At 39.9% G+C, this 18,607-nt stretch overlaps 1 protein-coding gene across 1 annotated transcript in view; it reads left to right on the plus strand.

Annotated features, from left to right (window-relative positions):
- The window catches only part of Adgrv1 (adhesion G protein-coupled receptor V1), a 536,429-nt gene extending 519,901 nt beyond the window's left edge, over nt 1–16,528 (plus strand). Inside the window, exons 88-90 of the mRNA XM_038323536.1 lie at nt 4,939–5,127; nt 7,746–7,923; nt 16,121–16,528. Coding sequence (XP_038179464.1) covers nt 4,939–5,127; nt 7,746–7,923; nt 16,121–16,239 — 486 coding nt within the window. The 3' untranslated portion in view covers nt 16,240–16,528. The remainder of the gene's footprint in view (nt 1–4,938; nt 5,128–7,745; nt 7,924–16,120) is intronic.
- Nucleotides 16,529–18,607: the final 2,079 nt, after the last annotated feature.

Below are 18,607 nucleotides of genomic sequence, written 5' to 3' on the forward strand. Positions count from 1 at the left end.
CCTGGAGAAAACAAAATACTCCATTCACTTACAGCTCACTTCAATTCTTTCCTCCTTTTTATGATTACAGCTTGTCATTTTGTTCTCAGATTTCAACCTTGTTCTGTGTCTGTGAGTTCCATCGTGGCACCGATTGGCCACCTCCACTGGTATCTGCCCCTTGATCCTTCCACCCAGCTTAGTTTATAGTTTGAAAACTATTCCAACCTAAGGACTCCTGGGGTTTGTGGTATCATCAGTTTGTGTTCTTGTGACTTGAAGCAAATTTAATTTATAGTTTCTCTCTCATGTCTGCCTCCTGGTAAGTAGATTCATGATTGGTTTGTGCTCTGAACTTTGAGACCTGACAGCAATACCATGGAAAGGGGAGAAGCTCAGTCACACAGGACTCGAGAGGAAAGACTACAGAGTGCAGGTTGCTCACCTAAAGAAGAGGTCACTGAGCCATGGCCTAATAATTATGTTTTGATTCATGAATATTTATCACAGTGAGAATACTGACCAAATATGACACGCAGAGGAATGTACCCTGAAATTACAGACAGGGATAAAAGGAAGGACATATTATCTGCCTCCTAAGTATTTATGATTAAAAACTTTTCAGACTGTTGTTCCTAGGAATTGTTTTGTTTAGGATAGACATTTGTCTAGACCTGAAAAGGGAAGGCCTGCAGTCAACCAGAGCCACGGACATGCCTGGAGCCAGCGGACTTCCTTTTCAGTGTACTAGTTCTGAACTGGAAGTCCCTTACACTAGACGGCTTAGAGCAGACCTTGACAGAACCCCCAGTGCATACTGGGTAGTGTCGCGAGAAGTGTTTGAGTAATAATTGCCCCCTACTTGACTAAGTATCAATTACCCTGGCTAATCAACAGTCCTCAGAATGAACTCATTGTTTCCTTTCTCTGTTTATTTGGTGTACAGATTGAACTACAGATCTAATTACAAGTATAAACACTAACAAAATCAATTTTCAATGTAAAAAGTAAAAACTTCAAAATGAAGAAATTAAGGATGAGATTCCTACTTCTTTCATTGCTAAAAAAATAATATATGTAAATGCAGAAACCCTGTATTTGTCTCCAGCTTTGCCATTTGCTAAATTCTATCTTCTTTACTGCCATGTTACTGGTGATTCAGAATACAGCTGGTCAGAGTCCTAGAACAGTCCTAGAAGAAGTCCAGAAAGAAGGGATCTCAGTGGCTTTCTGTGTCTGCCTAAGCGAGAGGGAGAGCAGAGTCCTTGAGGGAAAACTAGCCACAGGAAGGAACCATAGAAAACTGCGTGGCTAATAGCAAAGTAACCGGCTTCCAAGAGATGCCCACAGGAAGAGCCCACGTCCCTACCCTGCCCCGACTGTTTGCTCCTTCTCCCAGGAAGATGACCTCTACACAGGGCATGTAGAATGGAAAGACTGAACCCTAGAAGCATCTGGCCAAACCGCTACCGAATGGTGTAGCTATAGTTTCAAAAGAATCAGAGGGCAGAACCTAGCTGGAACCTCAGGCCCACCTCTGTCTTCGCCCCTTGCCACTCTCTCCTGCTGACGACAGTTCAAAATCTTGGTCTCTGGTTTATCAGTTATTTCTTAAGTCCCTCCTTTAAGTCAGAGACTATATTATAAACCATCAGTTTTTAACCTGTGGGTAGTGATCCCCGGGGGTGGGGGGGGGAATCAAACAAGCCTTTCACAGGGGTCACATATCAGATATCTTGCCTATCAGTTATTTACATCATGATTCATAATAGTAGCAAAATTATATTTATGAAGTATCAATGAAATCATTTTATGGTTGGGGGTCAGCACAGCGTGAGGTCTCAGCGTTAAGAAGACTGAGAACCACTCTTTCCAACACAACAGAGAGATGAACCTTGCCTCTTACTGTCTAAGAACTTGCAGTTTAATAGATTTCTTGGATATTCCAAATGTGTGAGTTTAAGAAAGCCTAATTCTGATGGTGCTACCTTGTCCGCCCCATCTCTGAAAGAAGGGGAGCAGCATGACTTCACAGAGAAGCCTGAGGCGTCCCTCAGCCAGGAATCTTTAAGCTTTGAAGAAGCTGGAGAAAGGCCTGAGAAGAGAGTGTCCAACAGAGCCAAGCCACCTCCCACCTTTCTGTTCTAGCCAGTTTTCTTCCAGCACTTCTTGTTAAACTTGTGACCTGGGACACGAAGAACCCACAGAACTGGTGGCGAGGACAGCTGAGATCCTTGCCTTCCCTGGTATTCTGCTTCAACGCGAGAACTCTGAAGACTCATCTGTGGTTAAGCACACACCCCCTGCTCTTGCAGAGGACCTGGCTGTGCTCTGTACCACCCACATAGCGACTCAGGAATGCCTGTGACTCCTGTTCCAGGGAAGCCATCACCTTCTTTCCCCCTCTGTGGGTTTCCACATGCATGGGATGCAAATAAATCCATGAAGGCACATACAAATAATAAATAAATCTTTAAAAATAGAGTTATGAGAATATATAATCCTTTAGACTATATGATTTCATTTGTGGCTCACTTATATTGACTAATAAGCTAAAGTTCCTAGATCAAAAGAAATATAGAATGGGGCTTGATGTTATAGTCAATCCAGCTATAAATAAATTAAAGATTTTTAAAGCATTTTTATGATTGTAGGAGGGTGATGAAATAAAACAGCAATCCACAGACAGAATTGGCTTCCCTGTGAATGTCAGGAGGTGCAGGTGAATGTGATCTGGAGCACAGGAACTTGCTACGGAGTAGGGGTGGGGGCAGGATGTCCTGTCATTTGTGAGCAGTTTGAGAGCCAGAACCACGCATGGCTCATCCTCGCACCTCAGTGCCTGGCAATACACACAGTGAATATGCACCGTTCTACAGCCTGACAACCTAGGCGACTCCTGAAGTGGCTTCACACAGCCCTGCAGCAGGAGCCTGCGCTCAACACGCAGTGTTTGGAAGGGGAACTTGTTTCTCCCCTGAGGTCAGAAACTTCCACAGCTGAGGACAGTGGATAATGGAGGGGCCCCTTTTCTCTGTTTGTACAGCTTGGCCCAGACCAAGCAAGAGTCATTTAAACATAATCTGCATATTTCCCTTTTTATTTTAGCCATGTTTGTGTTTCCTAGGGCATGTCTAAAAGTCTCAAAATATTTACTGTATACTTCCGTGCTTTTAAGAAAAAGAAATGCGGTTTGAGAATGCAGTTCTGTTCAGCAGGCACAGCGTTTCCTGGCACACGAAAGGCCGCGCTTGAAAACAAACAGGAGAAAGACTGTTCGGCTTTAACAGATGGGGCCTTAGAGATGGGTTTTAAAGCTCGGGTTTTGTTTCCTTATCCAGCTTTTAACCTGTCACTTCTCAACATTTACAGTGACCCTGAAAAATAAATCAGTAACATTTGCACAGTTTTTAAGGCTGACACTTTAATTTTTTCTTTCCTGTTTTGTCTACCACTGTGGCCAATGTAATTAGGTCATAGTCATGTGAAAAGCTAGTTGTGTGAGAAAAATGTTGGATGAGCATGAGTGTTTTCAGGAAGATGTTGTTTCTATTAATGTGTACTTGAAACTAAATCACTGAGCCTACGTAATTTGGAATATTAATGTCTCTCCGAAAGAACCATTGAACCGAATTCAAAGGGAAACATATGCTTCTGCTTGCTCTTGTGAGATGATTACAGCAATTAGTTTAAAAAAATATGTTTACCATGTACAGCACTTGTAAACGTGCTTAGTTGTGGAGACAGTTGAGAAGCTGTCTCCCCAGTAGGAAAACAGTCTTGACCCTCACGGTCCTCCCAAGACCCAAAGAGACCAAATGCTGACCCGTGTAGCATGGCACTGTCCCCTCAGTTCACGTAGGTAAAGCGTTGCTTGTGACTGCGGGGCCATGGTGTTTCCTAAGAAACATTTTGCTATTTATACCAGTAGGTATAAATATTTTAGGTTTGTACAGTTGCTGTTGCTTCAATATCCTAGAACCATGGAGAGTACAAACTCTATACAGCATTGACACTTATATTTTTGGAAAAATTTTATATGTTATTCCATTTCTTCTTTAATTAGCTGAGTTTATTTTTATCTTTATTGATTAAGAATTTTAGTAACAGATATTCTTTCTTGCATTAAAGTTTTCAATACCAAAACACAGAGGACACATTTAAGGTATTTTATTGTCTAAATAAAAATGTCAGAGTGGGGTCGAGGGGCACACTGCTTTGGAGAGCAGTCATAGAGTAGAGCACGTGTGGAAATCATGATGAAAAGGATTGTAACGAGCAGAAGACAAACAAAAACCAGTCCCTTCTTGTGACGGAAGCAGAGCAATTATCAAGAGTTTGCGCACGTTGTTGAGGGATTTGAAGGGCTAACAGCTTTTGAAGAATGCACGAGATAGCTCTGTCGCTCTTGGGAAACATTTATGGAGAAGCATGGATTGCTAGATCTTAAGCAATCCGCAGTCCCTATGCAGTGACTTGGTTCCAAGTAACATAAGTAGGTGAGACGCACACAGGGTGTCAAGTGGCACTTCTTTGGCTCTCTCCAGATACACAGAAAGTAAGTGGAATACCTCAATTAGCTAAATAGGCATTCGGTGGGAGATGAATAAAAATAAAGGACAGGAGGTTTGCCTTTTAAAACAAGATGAATATAGCTCAGTAATAAATTTCTGTAATTTATTTCATGTGTTAGTAGACTACATTCAGAGTTACTAATATATATTAAGAAAAAAATGATCGATGAGCGCCCAGTCTTCCTAAGCAGCATTGATGAGCATTTTGTGACTTGGAATTTGTAGCGTGGCCTCTTGTCTGACTGCTGGCATACTCAGTTGCTCCTAGATTTGAGTAAGATTGGAGCCTCCTGATGATGATCAGCTAGCTTACTGCTGTGTTTAGGCTTCAGCTGTGCTGGCCAGACTGCATTGGACATACTAATGCATTTTCTTCTTTTTATAGGGACTTTATGTTTTTGTGGTTTATTTTATTTTACACAACCAAACATGTTGCCCCATGAAGGCCAGCTACACGGTGGAAATGAATGGTCATCCAGGACCTAGCACAACCTTCTTCACTCCTGGGAGCGGAATGCCTGCAGCTGGAGAGATGAACAAGTCTACCCAGAACCTCATCAACGCTATGGAAGAGGTGTGTCCCCGGCCCCACCCTGACACCATCTCACCTACTGACCAGCCCTTTTTTGATAAAAAGTAAAGACAAAAAAGATGCTAACCAACTTTTGAGCCCATCCCTCTGTGCAGAGGCATTTGGAGGATCTTAATTAGTTATTTTTTCTGTCCTGTGAGCCATTTTTATTGAGAAATCAAAGTAAAATGTGTCATTTCCTTCAAAACCTTCTAATCTGGTATGACAGGAATTGAATATGTCTAAGAAATGCTTTTCAAAAAAACCATTCTTCCTAAGATCACACTCAAATTCATCCTTATCTGCTTCTCCCCTCACAATTCTTTAATCCCAACAAAGAGAAACAAACAAGCAGGCACTCCTTTCTCTTTAAACCCACTAGTCAGTCTAAAGCAGAGCTCAGAGGCTGCTTTGTGGCACTCCTGAAAAATCTAGGCGGGATTTCCTCCACAAAATCTGCTTCCCACTGCTGGCTACATTATTCTGTCCATATACGTCTGATTTCCTGAGCCTGACTCACATACCCTCCACCCCTGCCTTTTGGCAAAGTGTTAGTCTGGACTGTAAAGCACACCTGAATACATCTTTCCCAGAAGAGGCAGTGTTGCACAGCCTTCACAACTGCAGGTTCGCGATGTGCTTGGCTGCATGCCTTAGGAATGAAAAAAGCAGGTGTGTTTCTTACTTTCATACAAATGCATGAAATTAAGAAACATTTTATTGAATAAGAAATATTGATGGGATGAAATATGGATAAATAAATAATGATAATGATAGGTAACTGTTAGATGGTTGCTAGAGATGTGATAGACAAAGACAGAAAGACAGATAGATAGATAGATAGATAGATAGATAGATAGATAGATAGATAGATAGATAATCTACCTGCCCAGAGATACCTTATGTGGGATATACTCTCATTCCTGTCAATTTAAAATTGAAGCAAAATGATTACAATGTCATTACTGTATATAGCCTTTTTATTTGAATAAAAAATTACTATAAAGAATTATAAATTCATAATGGATAAGCATACATTGAATAAAAATGGTTGGCAGGGCTCATAGGTAGGAGATAAATAAAATTACAGATTAAAAAGAATGTATTTTGTCTGTCAGATGAATAAGCTTAAGAAGGATGTTTAAAAATTCAGATATGCCAAAGTTAGAGAGATGGCTTAGCAGTTAAGAACACTTTCTGCTCTTACAGAGGACCCAGGTTTAATTCCCAGCTCCCACCTGTGGCTTACAACCATCTATAACTTCAGTTCCAGGGACCCAGTGCTCTCTTCTAGTCTCTGCAGGGACCAGGCATTTACTCATACACACATGCAGGCAAAGCACACATGCAGGCAAAACACTCATACACATAACATAAAAATAAATAAATCTTCAATTTTTTAAGAAAGAAAAATGTTGAGATATGTCTTTAGTACTTTGATATTGAAATTTGGTACCATTTTATATGCCAGATATTTTTTTAAACTGAGTTATTTTATCATAACTAGTGACCAAAAAAGCCAACAGGAGTGTTTTTAAGATCCATCAGTCTTGTTGAATCGTTACCAATTTAGCATTTGTCCAGCTCTGACCTGTCTTGTGGAATATTTTTTAACTATGTGTGGCTGAATTAAAGTAACTAGCATTACAGATCTAGTTTGTCATTCACTCAGTGACACTGTAAATGTCCCAGGGACAAATGTGCCCAGAAGCTGCAGTATCAAAGAACTTAAATATGAACAATTCTTGTCACTGCAAACAGTTCTGTAGAACAATGCTGTCCTCGATGCCTGGACTCGTGGTGACGATCATATGAGGTTTCACCTTCTCTCGAGTTCATCTCTGAGGTTCTTGGTTTCCTCTTCTCAGTATGAAGTGTCCCTGAAGTCTCTCGGCAAACCCTTACATCGGAAGGCAACAGCTGTGACCCTCCGGTTCCTGGGCTGGAGCCATTGCTTGAGCTTTCCTCTGGGGTGTTGCACAACTGCATAGCTTAAAGTCTGTCTGCATTCCTCAGAGGCTCAAAATTGGCTGTGATTCAGCTGTCAATGAGAGACTGCGGGAGATGGTCTAAAAAGCCAGCAAGAGCAGGGAAGGGCAGGGAAAAGAAGGGTTAAGGGCTCATTTGCCACTAACCTGGTTTGCCAGTAACCTAGAAAGGCAGGAATACATTTAATCGTCTCAGAACAGAACTCCTTTGAGTGTTTAGTCAAAAGCAAGGAAGGATTTTGATAAATTCCCTTTAGTTCAATGTGTTTTTTATATACTGGCCCCAATTAAAATATATTTCAGACTGATAATTTCAGGGTTCTTCTGAATTTCCTTAATATACATTTTACAAATAAATAAACAGAGAAATAGTTTTATTTCCCCTTACATGACATCATAGCAATCTACACGTGATTTTGAGAAACTATTAAATCATGAGGTTATAATAGCTCGAGGGGAGGCATGCTTTTCTGAAGAACAAACACAAAATGCAAGCTCATAAAAACAATTCAGTTGGCCATCCACCGTTTTTAATGAAATGCAAAAAATTGTTGCAAAAATGAGCTTCAAATTTAATGCGTACATTCATGAATTCAATTGTCACTTTCTTCTGCTCTTGCCCCAATCCAAAAGGTGCCATCTGACTGGGAGAGAGCATCCTTCCAGCAGACCAGCCAGGCAAGCCCTGATTTGAAGACAAGTTCCCAGAATGGTGCCTCATTCCCTTCTTCTGGAGGATATGGGCAGGGGTCCCTGGTAGCCGATGAAGAGTCCCAAGAGTTTGATGACTTGATATTTGCATTAAAAACTGGTATGTATAAACGAACCCACAACTGGCATTAGAAACTGGCAGCCTGTGAGCCTGTTACTTTCTCTCCCCTTCCGTGAGAGTGAAAACACACTGTCAACCACGGCATGTCCTGATTCTCATGACCCGTGTCTGATCCCAGTCAAGCCCTAGGATATTCTGTTCCTAGCATCAAATATAACACAGCCTAAAAATAATTTACGATTTGCTTTTAACAAAGAAAACAACATATTCTAACTAAATGTAAATATCTGTGTCCTAAAATCTGGCTAGAACACCAAGACCTTAGTAAGTCGGATTCAATATAAGGAAGCTCACTGAAGGAGTTTGCCTCTGATCTGCAAAAAAAGAAAAAAAAAGAATGTCATTCATGAGGACGTATTTCATATACATTCAGAAGTCATGTAACAAACATGTATATGTCTGCAGTTTTCAAGGTATACAATCACATGTCGTATATTATTGGCTGTGTGTGTGTGTGTGTGTGTGTGTTCAGTTCCATTCAATCTATAACCCTAGTGGATAATTCCTATATAGAGAGCAATAAGATCCTAAAGACCCCAACATATTACCTAGAAATGGAGAAAGTGAGAAATCTGACTGAAGGTCACATGCTAGTGGAAAAACATTAATAAATGCCATTCTTTTTAATGTGTAAATGTTCACATTAGTGGCAGTGTAATCTTTCCACCCCTGTGACAACCCATGACCGAAACATGAAAGGGTGGTTTCTTTTGGCTGATGATTTCAGAGGTTTCAGTCCGTGGTCAGCTGGCTCCCTTGCTTTCAGGCCCAAGACAAAGTAGAAGTATCAAGGAAAGGCATGAGGAAAGATGGCCACTGTCTGGCAACCCAAGTATAAAAAGAGTAGGTGGAAGGGGCCAGGGTCAAGACGTCCTCTTCAAAGGCATGCCACCAGCAGCATGTTTTTGGGTGCCACCTTCTGGATATTCATTCAATTTTAGAAAATATCAATGAATGACACTACTGACTAGGCCAGAGTGAGTCCCCTGATTTTAAAATGACCTTATAAAAAACCCTGAAAGGAGAGCTTTGCTAGAGGATGAGATTACTTCTCAGTCTGGTCAAGTTGGCAGTGAAGATTAGCCATCACAGTAGTTTAGGTTAGATACATAATGTGCCATAACTCTATTGTGAATATTAATCATTTTAGAGTTTCCAAGTCCTATAAGCAGTTTTTAAACATTTTCTTTTTCAAAAAAAATTTGAACTATTCCTATTGTAAAAGTAGTAATGAAGTTTTTAAAAAAGCAAGAAGATACGGTTGCAAAGAAGAAGCTTCTTAAATGCTTACTTAAAAATGTTTCTGTGTAAAGTAGCTTGTTTCTATGACCAGATATTCCTTTGGCAAAGCATTTTTGTCATTACAAAGTAAATCTCTTACATCTTGAGAATGACTGGAACAACCCAGGGACTCATCTCAATTTGTATTCCATATTAGGGTCTCGTTATTAAGAAGTAGTAAGAATACAAAGCACATCACTGTCCCCCGGCCCCTCCCTATGCCCACACCCAGAATGTCACGCTGCCCTCATGCCCTTTTGAGAAAGGACAAATCCAACTGAAATGAGAACAAACTCACCCCTTCATACACAACAGGTGCTGATACTCAAATGACAGCAGAGGGACCTGTCAAAACATGAATGATCGAATGGATAAAAAAAAAAAAAACGAAACCTGGGACTGTTGTGGAGGAATAGACACAGGAGTTAAAGAAGAATAAAATAAATAATCAAGAAAATTGTAGAGTTTTGTAATCAAGGGACAAAGCTCTCTCAGTTGAAGAATGTGTAGTGTATAAACAGGAAAGGAATGGAGGAAGGGCATTCATTACACACTCAAGGAGTCTAAAGAAAATTTTCAGCCTCAGTGTGAAGCTTGATTGTGGAGAACATCATTAAGGAGAAGGAACAGTGAACTGAGTAGGCTGAGACAGTCTCACAGGGGCGCTGCTCACACTGTCAGCAACCAAAGCAATGAGGAGTGAAAACGAGCACACCCCTCCTCAGGGAGCAACCCCTGCCAAGGTGCATTGGGGAGACTATAGATTCATAGCCCAAATTAGCACTTTGACAGTTCTAAAGTGTAGTAGGAGGGAGCTGCTTGTTTGTCCGTCCACCTAACCAGCTTAGCCCCGAAAAATAATCACACAGAAACTGTATTAATTAAAACACTGCTTGGCCCATTAGCTCTAACTTCTTATTGGCTAACTCTTACATATTAATTTAACCAATTTCTATTAATCTATATATCACCACAAGGTCGTGGCCTACCAGCAAAGTTTTAGCACATCTCTCCCTGGCAGCGGCATCTCCCTGACTCCACCCTTCTTTCTCCCAGCATCCAGTCCAGCTTTCTCTGCCTACCTAAGTTCTGCCTTGCTAAAGATCTAAAGCAGTTTCTTTGTTTATTAATGCTAATCACAGCACATGGAAGGGACTCCCATATCACTAAAGTGCTGTAGAAAGACCACTTTATTGAATTTAACCTTGCACTTCTGGGATATAGTTAGTGGAAATTTCCTTTTGGGAGTACAGAACCCTTGGTGCTGTTTAGCACAATGTTAAAATGCTGTTTGGTAGTCCTAAGTAGTGAACTGTGGAGGTTTTTTGAGAAAAAAATAACTTTTAAAAAGGATAAAGAGTAAATTATAAACAGTATTAGAAAGGCTGGAAAGATCTCAGAGTGGGCCAGGGTCATGACCCTAAGACCCTGCATAGAAAAGGCCAATGAGAACGGAAGAGGGCAGGCCCTGAGGAAGAACAGGGGCTGATGGAGACTTGCTTCTTACCTGAGTGAGTGGTACAGAGCTTCCTTAATGTGTTTGCTGAAAGAAACTGGTGTATTTTGATGATGAATGTTCCTCTTGGGTATTCATAAGGTTCCAAGTACCGTGGGAGATGGTAGTATTTGAAATACATCAGAACAGAGATTTTATTGGTAGTTTTGGGAATTATTAACTCTGAATTAGGAAAGGGGAAGAAGAGAGAATAGAGGAAAAGAAATGAAGAGAGAAGCTAGAGAGAAAGGGAAGAAAAGAGAAGGGATGGGAAACAGGAACACACTAGATGATGCTTGCCTCCGTGTCAGAAGGGAAAAGGCAAGAAATTCTAGCAAACAAGAAAGGCAACTAAATACAGAAACGAGTTTTTGTGAGAATGAAATGACTAGTTACATTGAGTAGAATTGGAACTGAAAGAAGGTTTACAAATTATGATTAGGTTCCCTAATGTGTTCTGTAGGCAGTACCATTAGATCTTTATGTTCAAACACTGAAATAAGATGAATTCTTGGAACATAATTAAATTAGATCTGTGGGCTATATATATAACAAGTACTGGGTGTATTTGGTTCAGGAATGCATGGAATGACTTGCTTAGAGATTTAGCTTAGCATTCCTTAGAGCTCCCTAAACTCATTGGGAAAAAATATTTTAAGAGATCAAAATAGCAATCTCTAACATTGCTTCTCTATATTATGGAAAAGATGCTATAATAACCAAGCATCAGTCCCTGGACACATTCCATCATAGGATATGGTCGAATAAAAGAGCCACCCACATGCTATCTATATACATTAGAATTCAACAATGGCCTGTAGTCTGGATTTGGCCTAACAAGGTGTTTTGCTTGATTTACACAGCATTTTAACAGTTTTTCAGCTAATATCAAAAATGTAGAGATACTGTATATAAGTCTAGAAAAAAAGTCTGACAGCATGGACTTTAAAATAATTGAGATGTTAGCATACAAAAAGATGGGTTTGTTATATTTTCATATACAGTGTCATTATACTTTGTTCCTATCTGCCCCATTACTTCTTCCCTCTGGCTGAACTTCTTCCCTCACAAAGAGTTCCTCCCCTTCTTCTCTACCTTCATGCTGTCTCTTTCCCTTCTTTCTGTATACCTCTTCCTTCTCTCTCATCTTGTCTGTTTCCACATCATATATGTATATGAACATGTATATTTAGAGTCCATATAAAAGAGAAACATTCTATATTTGTCTTTATTGTTCTGACCTTTCCCACTTTAGGGAAGGATCTTGAGCTCTATCCATTCTCCTGTATGACTGAGTAAAATTCCATCGCTTGTATGCACTTCCTTCTCTATCCACTCATTTCTAGATGGACATCAAGGCTGATTCCATACTTTGCTATTGTGAATAGTGCGTCAAAAACCATGGGTGCACAAATAGAGACATGGTGAACCCATAACTGAATTGTATGTTAGAAAATCCCTGGGTAGACTACACACTTCCAGCAAAGTGACAGACTATAACACCAGCAAATAGAAGCAGGGAGCCTTGCTACGCTCCAGGAATATACTTTCTGAGGATAAAAATCAGTTTAATCAATTTACAGTGGCTTTGAAGTAAATAAACTAATGAACAAGTATATGAATGAAACTAATCAGAGGTAAAGATACCTACTTTATTAAAGCTTCAAAACATCAATAAAAGAAAGAAATTGAAGAAATACTAGAAGATGGAAAGACAACCCTGTATTCATTGACTGAAAGAACTAATATGTTACTAAATTAGACCTACAAATTCAAGGCAATCCTCACAAAAATTCTAATGGCATTATACACAAACCTTTTTTCAAAAATGCTATTGTTCCATACCCATGCACATACTGGCATTACTCGTGAGACTCAGTGGGTTAAAAAAGAGTATATGAATTTGTGTAGGGAACTGGTAGGAGTTGAAAGAAAGGGAATAGGAAGATGGATTAGATCTAAACAGGTTGTGGATGCATATGAAGTTCTCAAGAATAAATAAAAAAATTTAAATTCTAAAATTCATATGGAATCACAAAAGACACGAAAGAGTCAAAGCATTTTTCAACAAAATAGAAATGCTGATGACTTCATAATACCTGATCTCAACTTATACTGTAGAACCGTAATAACAAGACCAGCACAAAACTTCCACAACAGACATATACAGTGGAATACAATAGATGACCCAGAAATAACTATAGACAGCCACATGGTATTAACATGTATCCAAATCATACATTGACCAAACAATAACCTTGTTAATGAATGATGCTGGAAAAACTAGATGTCTGTATGCAAAGGAAACTAGATCCATATCTTTACCCTGTATCAAAATGAATTTGAAATAGATCAGAGACCTAAATGTACATTCTGAAACCACTAGAAGGAAAAACATTCGCGATAGAAGCCCTATGAGTCAGGCGTAGACAAGAGTCATCTAATATGGACTCAACAAATGACAAATGGATGCCGTGAAATAAACACTTCTGCCCAGGAAAATGTCATCAACGTGAAGAGACCGCTACAGAACGGTGGGGGGAGAGTTTGCCAACTAGGCATCAAGTAGGAGATTAATATTCAGCACTTATAAAGAGCTCTAAAAATTAAATACACAATTGTCATCCAGCCAGCAAATAGTCTAATTAACTGATTAGATGTTTCTCCAGAGAAGAAACACAAATGGTCAAGAAATACTTGAAAAAACATTTGAAACCCTCAGCCATCCCAGGAATGTCAATCAGAACTGCTTGATATGGTCTCACCCAGGCAGCATAGTTCTGGTCAAGAAAGCAGACTCCTTTAAGAAGTTTTTAGTTTCTTTTTGAGAACTATCAAACCCAAGGACTGTTCCTAAGATGTCCATCATTACCCATGTCTGCAACCCCACATTCAGGAAGCCAGAAAGGAGACATCATTCCAGAAGCCTAAAGTGCACTTTAAGACCCTTTCTCAGAACACAAATAAACAAAACTATTGTTTATTATTTATCTTATTTAAGGATTTCCTTATCATATTGAACTTTAGCTAGGTGATAATTAAAAGATAAAATAAGAGTTTATGGATATTTTCTATGTCTTTTCCCTCAAAAGGGGATGTGCGTTGTATCATTGTCTAACTGGGGGAAAGCCACATAAATTGCTGGTGGGTCACCACCACAAACCCCACATCAAAACCTTAGTTCTGTGGTTTCCTTGCTTTGAGTCTTCAGCAAGGAACTGAGCCTTTCCATTTCCTTCGGTATCAAGTCATGCAAGTGTTGTGGCATTAAGAATTGTCTATGTGAAACACTAATAATCAGAGTGTGGCAGAGCTTAGGTTTCCTGAGGTCAGCGATGTAAACTACCAGTTGGGCACACTTTATTGTTTGACTTAAAAGCTATTTTAAGGGCTGGGAGACAGCTCAGTCAGTAAGGTGACTGCTGGACAAGCTAGAAGCTGTGTTCTGTCCTCAGCTCCACATAAAAGCTTAGCTCAGCAGGAAAATGAATGTAACTCTAGGGCAAAGACAAGAGGATGCTGGGATTTGCTGGCCAGCCAATCAAGCCAAATCAGTAAGTTTCAGTTCAGTGAGAAACGTTGTCTTGAAAAAGGAGGTAGAGCACTCAAAGGGAAGACACCCAACATTGGCCTCTAGTTACAACATACACACATGTGTATATACATACTCCCACACAGGAGTGTATATATACAATAAATTAAGTTAAATGTTCACAACATATTCTGCTAACACCTGATTGTTGATTGCACCATGACTATGATGTGACCTAGATGTTTGGGTGGTTTCAATTTTTTCCAAGGGGCCTGCCCAGCCACAAGGTGATGGAGGTGGGCTCATAACCTGGTTTCTGAGTACACACCAAAGACATATACCAAACACCTGTAATGAACTAAGTGCTTTCTATGAGTGTGAATCAGAGTAATGGGAAGGATGCAACCCATAGGAAAGGCTGACATTTGGAAAGAGAATCGTGGTGCTTCCACAGGCATTGAGGGCAGCACTTGGACTGATGTTCATAGCAGAGCACAGGCAGCCAGATAAAAGGGGTGGAGGACAGGAAGGGAAGGACACTGAGGAAGCAGGGCCGTGCTTTTATAATACATATAGATCTCCTGTAGAGGTCCCCAGTACCTAAATAGTGGAAGAAACAGACAGGAGCAAAAAGAGAAAAGATCTGGAAAGAGCCAGGGGATCTGAGCAGGAAGTGAGCAATTTATGTGACCCAGAAACATAGGAAGGAATAAGGCAGATGGTGAAGGACGAGGCCAGGTGAAGTGGGCTTTGGCTAGAAGGAGTGGACGTGGACTCCGGGTTCTTTCCCCACATAGACTAATCTGAAGCTAAGCAAACTCTTTCCCATAGCTACCAGCAGAAGAATTGGCAGGGACTTAGTGGCTTCTTATTTGACTCTTTTTCTGCCAAGCTGAGTGGTCAGCAGTGGGGAAAGCACCAAAATCTGTTACCTGGCCATTGGTAGCAGCCCACTCTGTAGCCACATCTGTATTCTCTGTCTTTCTCACTATGTGCATGTGTGCATGCCTGTGTGTATGTAGAGACAGAACACAAGAGTAAATACAGTCCCCATATTAGAGAAGAAAAGAACCTAGTATAGTTTTAAACTATGTGCACTGTGAAGGGGAAAGTAGTGTCTAGTAGAAAATCTTCAAAACAGAAGCTTGGGGTGTTACATGCTGTTAAGAACAGCTAGTTTCCTGGGTTTCTGATGAGATGTTTGCCCTGTGTTATTCACATGTCTTAAGCTCAATCTTCAGGGCCAGTTTTCTAGGGGCACTGATAGGACACCATGTAGACTCCCTCCTGCAAGTCTGTCTGTCTTCTCAGACTAAGAAACGCTGAGCATCCCTCATCGGGCTACTGGACTCAGTGAAGTTCCAAGAGTTGGTGGTTATATGTTTTCTACCCCACTAATGAAAAAGTCTGGTAATTTGCCTGATTTTCTACTTTGATAAGCCCTTCATTGAGAAACCCCACTCTCTATTACCAATTATACCTGTCTATCACATGGCAACAAGAAAAATAGAGAAAGCCAAGTGTACTGGCTCACTCCTGTAATCTCAGCACTCAGGCTGATGCAGGAGGGTTGCTGTGAATTTAAGGCCAGCCTGGGCTACATAGTGAGAATCTGTCATAAGACAAAATGAAAACATGAGAGGCCCAACATTATACCTTTAGAAATCAATATCTATTTTTAAAATCTATAAAAGTAGCTTCAATTTAAAGTATAATTCTTTAATTTTAAAGTACTTGCTGTTTATTCCAAATAAATAGCCTGGACTTTTAATAATATAGAAATAAATGTTTTGGTTTAATGTGACTTTCCCATTAAGAATTTCTGTACTAATAGCTTGGACTTAAGTGTTGATTCTTCTTTATTCCAGGTGCTGGTCTCAGTGTCAGTGACAATGAATCTGGACAAGGCAGCCAGGAGGGAGGTACCCTGACCGACTCCCAGATTGTGGAACTCAGGAGGATACCCATTGCTGACACCCACCTCTGAGAGCCTCGCTAGCACTAACCATTAGAAAGAGGATAATTTTTGTATTTGCCTCGACTTTTTTCTTAACTCTGTAAGCACTTACAGCCGTGTAGCAATGGTGTGTAAGTCACACTAAGTGACTTACAGAGACGTGATTGTTGGCTGGAATATACATTGCTTAGTATTTGTGCAATTTAAGAATTGACTGCTATCATAAAAGATCAGATCATTCCTATAAATTACATATAAGGATGCATATAGTTCAAAAATATTAGTTGTTTCTTAATCATCCTAACTCAACTAATATTGTTTAATGAAAGTACTAATCAATAAAAGCAATAGAATCAAGTTGGTATCATCAAGGCTCGTTATTATAAATAAGAGTGCATGGGCAGAAACACAAAGTGTGTATTCTTGATGGTGTCTGGCACATGTCTCTTTTAGCAGTGATTGAAAGGAATCCAAAGTGCACACTTCTCCCCATGTAGATGATTTTGAGTCCTGAACAGCACTGTGTGGTCTGTGAAGGACTTTGCACCTGAGTGTGGGTGAGACGCTGAGGTTGCAATGTCTTTTTCATCAGCAGACAGATTCTGCTTTCAACAAACTTAAGGTTCTGAACATGTTCCAGAATGAATGTTCTGTCCCCAGTTAAAAATAACTCCACCACAGTCGTTCATGAAACTGAGAGGAGGTTCATTCAAACAGTACAGTTTGTCTTGGAGAAAATTCTCTTGGTTTGTGATTTTTAGTCTTTCTTTGTCTTGGAATGGGAAATCAGGAAATCTCTCCCAGAACACTGTTGTAGACAAGATGATTTCATTTACTGTGTTTCCAGAAGACGTGCTGGAAACAGAACAAAGTTGCTCGTGGAATGCTTTGTGACCTTTGATTTTGGAATTCTTACATATTTTTTAAGAAAACTAAGCATCATCCCAAAGAAAAAATGTGACATTATTTTAAATTTTAAGAAACTTTGTTGTGATAATGATTTCCCTTGAGCTCCATTTACCACACCACTGTGCTCCTTCTGGGTGTTGAGTGTGGCGTACGTGACTTGAAACCTGGGTGGCACTTGATCAACCTTGGTTTTTGTTTCTTCTCAAAACCCTGCATCCTTCTTACATTGAGCTATGATAAGCAGTTGTTCTCAGAAATAGAAGACAGAACTCCACAACAAAATCAAGGAGTATACAAAGCAGAGGCAATGGCTTTGGTTAACTTACATTCCCTTGTAGGAACTTTAGAAAACGTGGTACTTGAACTAAATTTGCCTGAAGTGACAAGTTTATGATCCTTCAGCCTGGAGCGCTGCCCAGCCATCTGTCTCATGATAGGACTGAAACAACTAAAATATGGCTTAAATACATAAACCATAAGGAGGAATGCTTTAAATTAATGGCCATTTCAATGTTATTGAACTTTATTGAATTTGGCATTAGGTGATGAGGATTCAACATCTCTAATCCACCACTCATACTCAATAGCAACACTTTCTATCAGGTTCCTAGAACTCAAAACTTCTCCGAAGGCAATTATCAGTAGCTATTTTCATTTCTACATGCTTTCAGAATTTGGAAAAACATACATGTAATATGTATGTGTGTATATGTATATGATATAAAGTGATGGTTGAACAACATTGCAAATTATACGATGTCACCAGTACTGCTAAATTTTGCTTTAATGGATTATGTGGCAATTTGACATTACAGAGTAGGGAGAGGGAGAAAGAGGGAGCAGGGCGGGAGGGGGGAGAATAGCTCCATTGTGGTACCCCTGATTCTTTTATATCATTTCCCATAGTTGAGCATGAGTCTTTAATATAATTGAAGTACAGAAACAAGGCTCTCGGAAACCAGGTTCCAGGACACATAAGCCTCATATGTCAACAGCAGCAGCCATTCACTAATGTGTTTTGTCCCAGCACAGTCTGAGATGAGACTGTGAGCTGATCACCTGTTTGGAAGAAACAAATCAAACCAAAGGCGAGAGTGAACATTGCAAGGCAGAGACTCGCACCTGTTACCTACAGCCTTTCTCTTTCACATTTCATCCCCATTTCTTTAACAGTTTTATTGAGATAAAATTCATATCCCACAAAAGCTTCTTTATTGGAAATGTGTAATTTAATGATATTTGGCATATGTTATTATGGCTCTGATAGAATGTGCTAGCGCATCATAGCATTGAATTCACCTTATGACCTGTTTAAAGTGGAGAAGTTATTAACACCGATGACATTCACAATGTAATTTTAATGTTGCACAATCACAACTTCTCTTTCTAAAATATCTGCATCGCTTTAAAACAGGTGTGCTTCCCATCTCCCTCAGTTTCTTTCTTCTTCTGAAAGACAGGTAGAGTTTCTGTAGCAGTTCCCCTGCTG

Source organism: Arvicola amphibius, chromosome 3 (genome assembly GCF_903992535.2).
Source record: "Arvicola amphibius chromosome 3, mArvAmp1.2, whole genome shotgun sequence".
NCBI classification, from domain to species: domain Eukaryota; kingdom Metazoa; phylum Chordata; class Mammalia; order Rodentia; family Cricetidae; genus Arvicola; species Arvicola amphibius.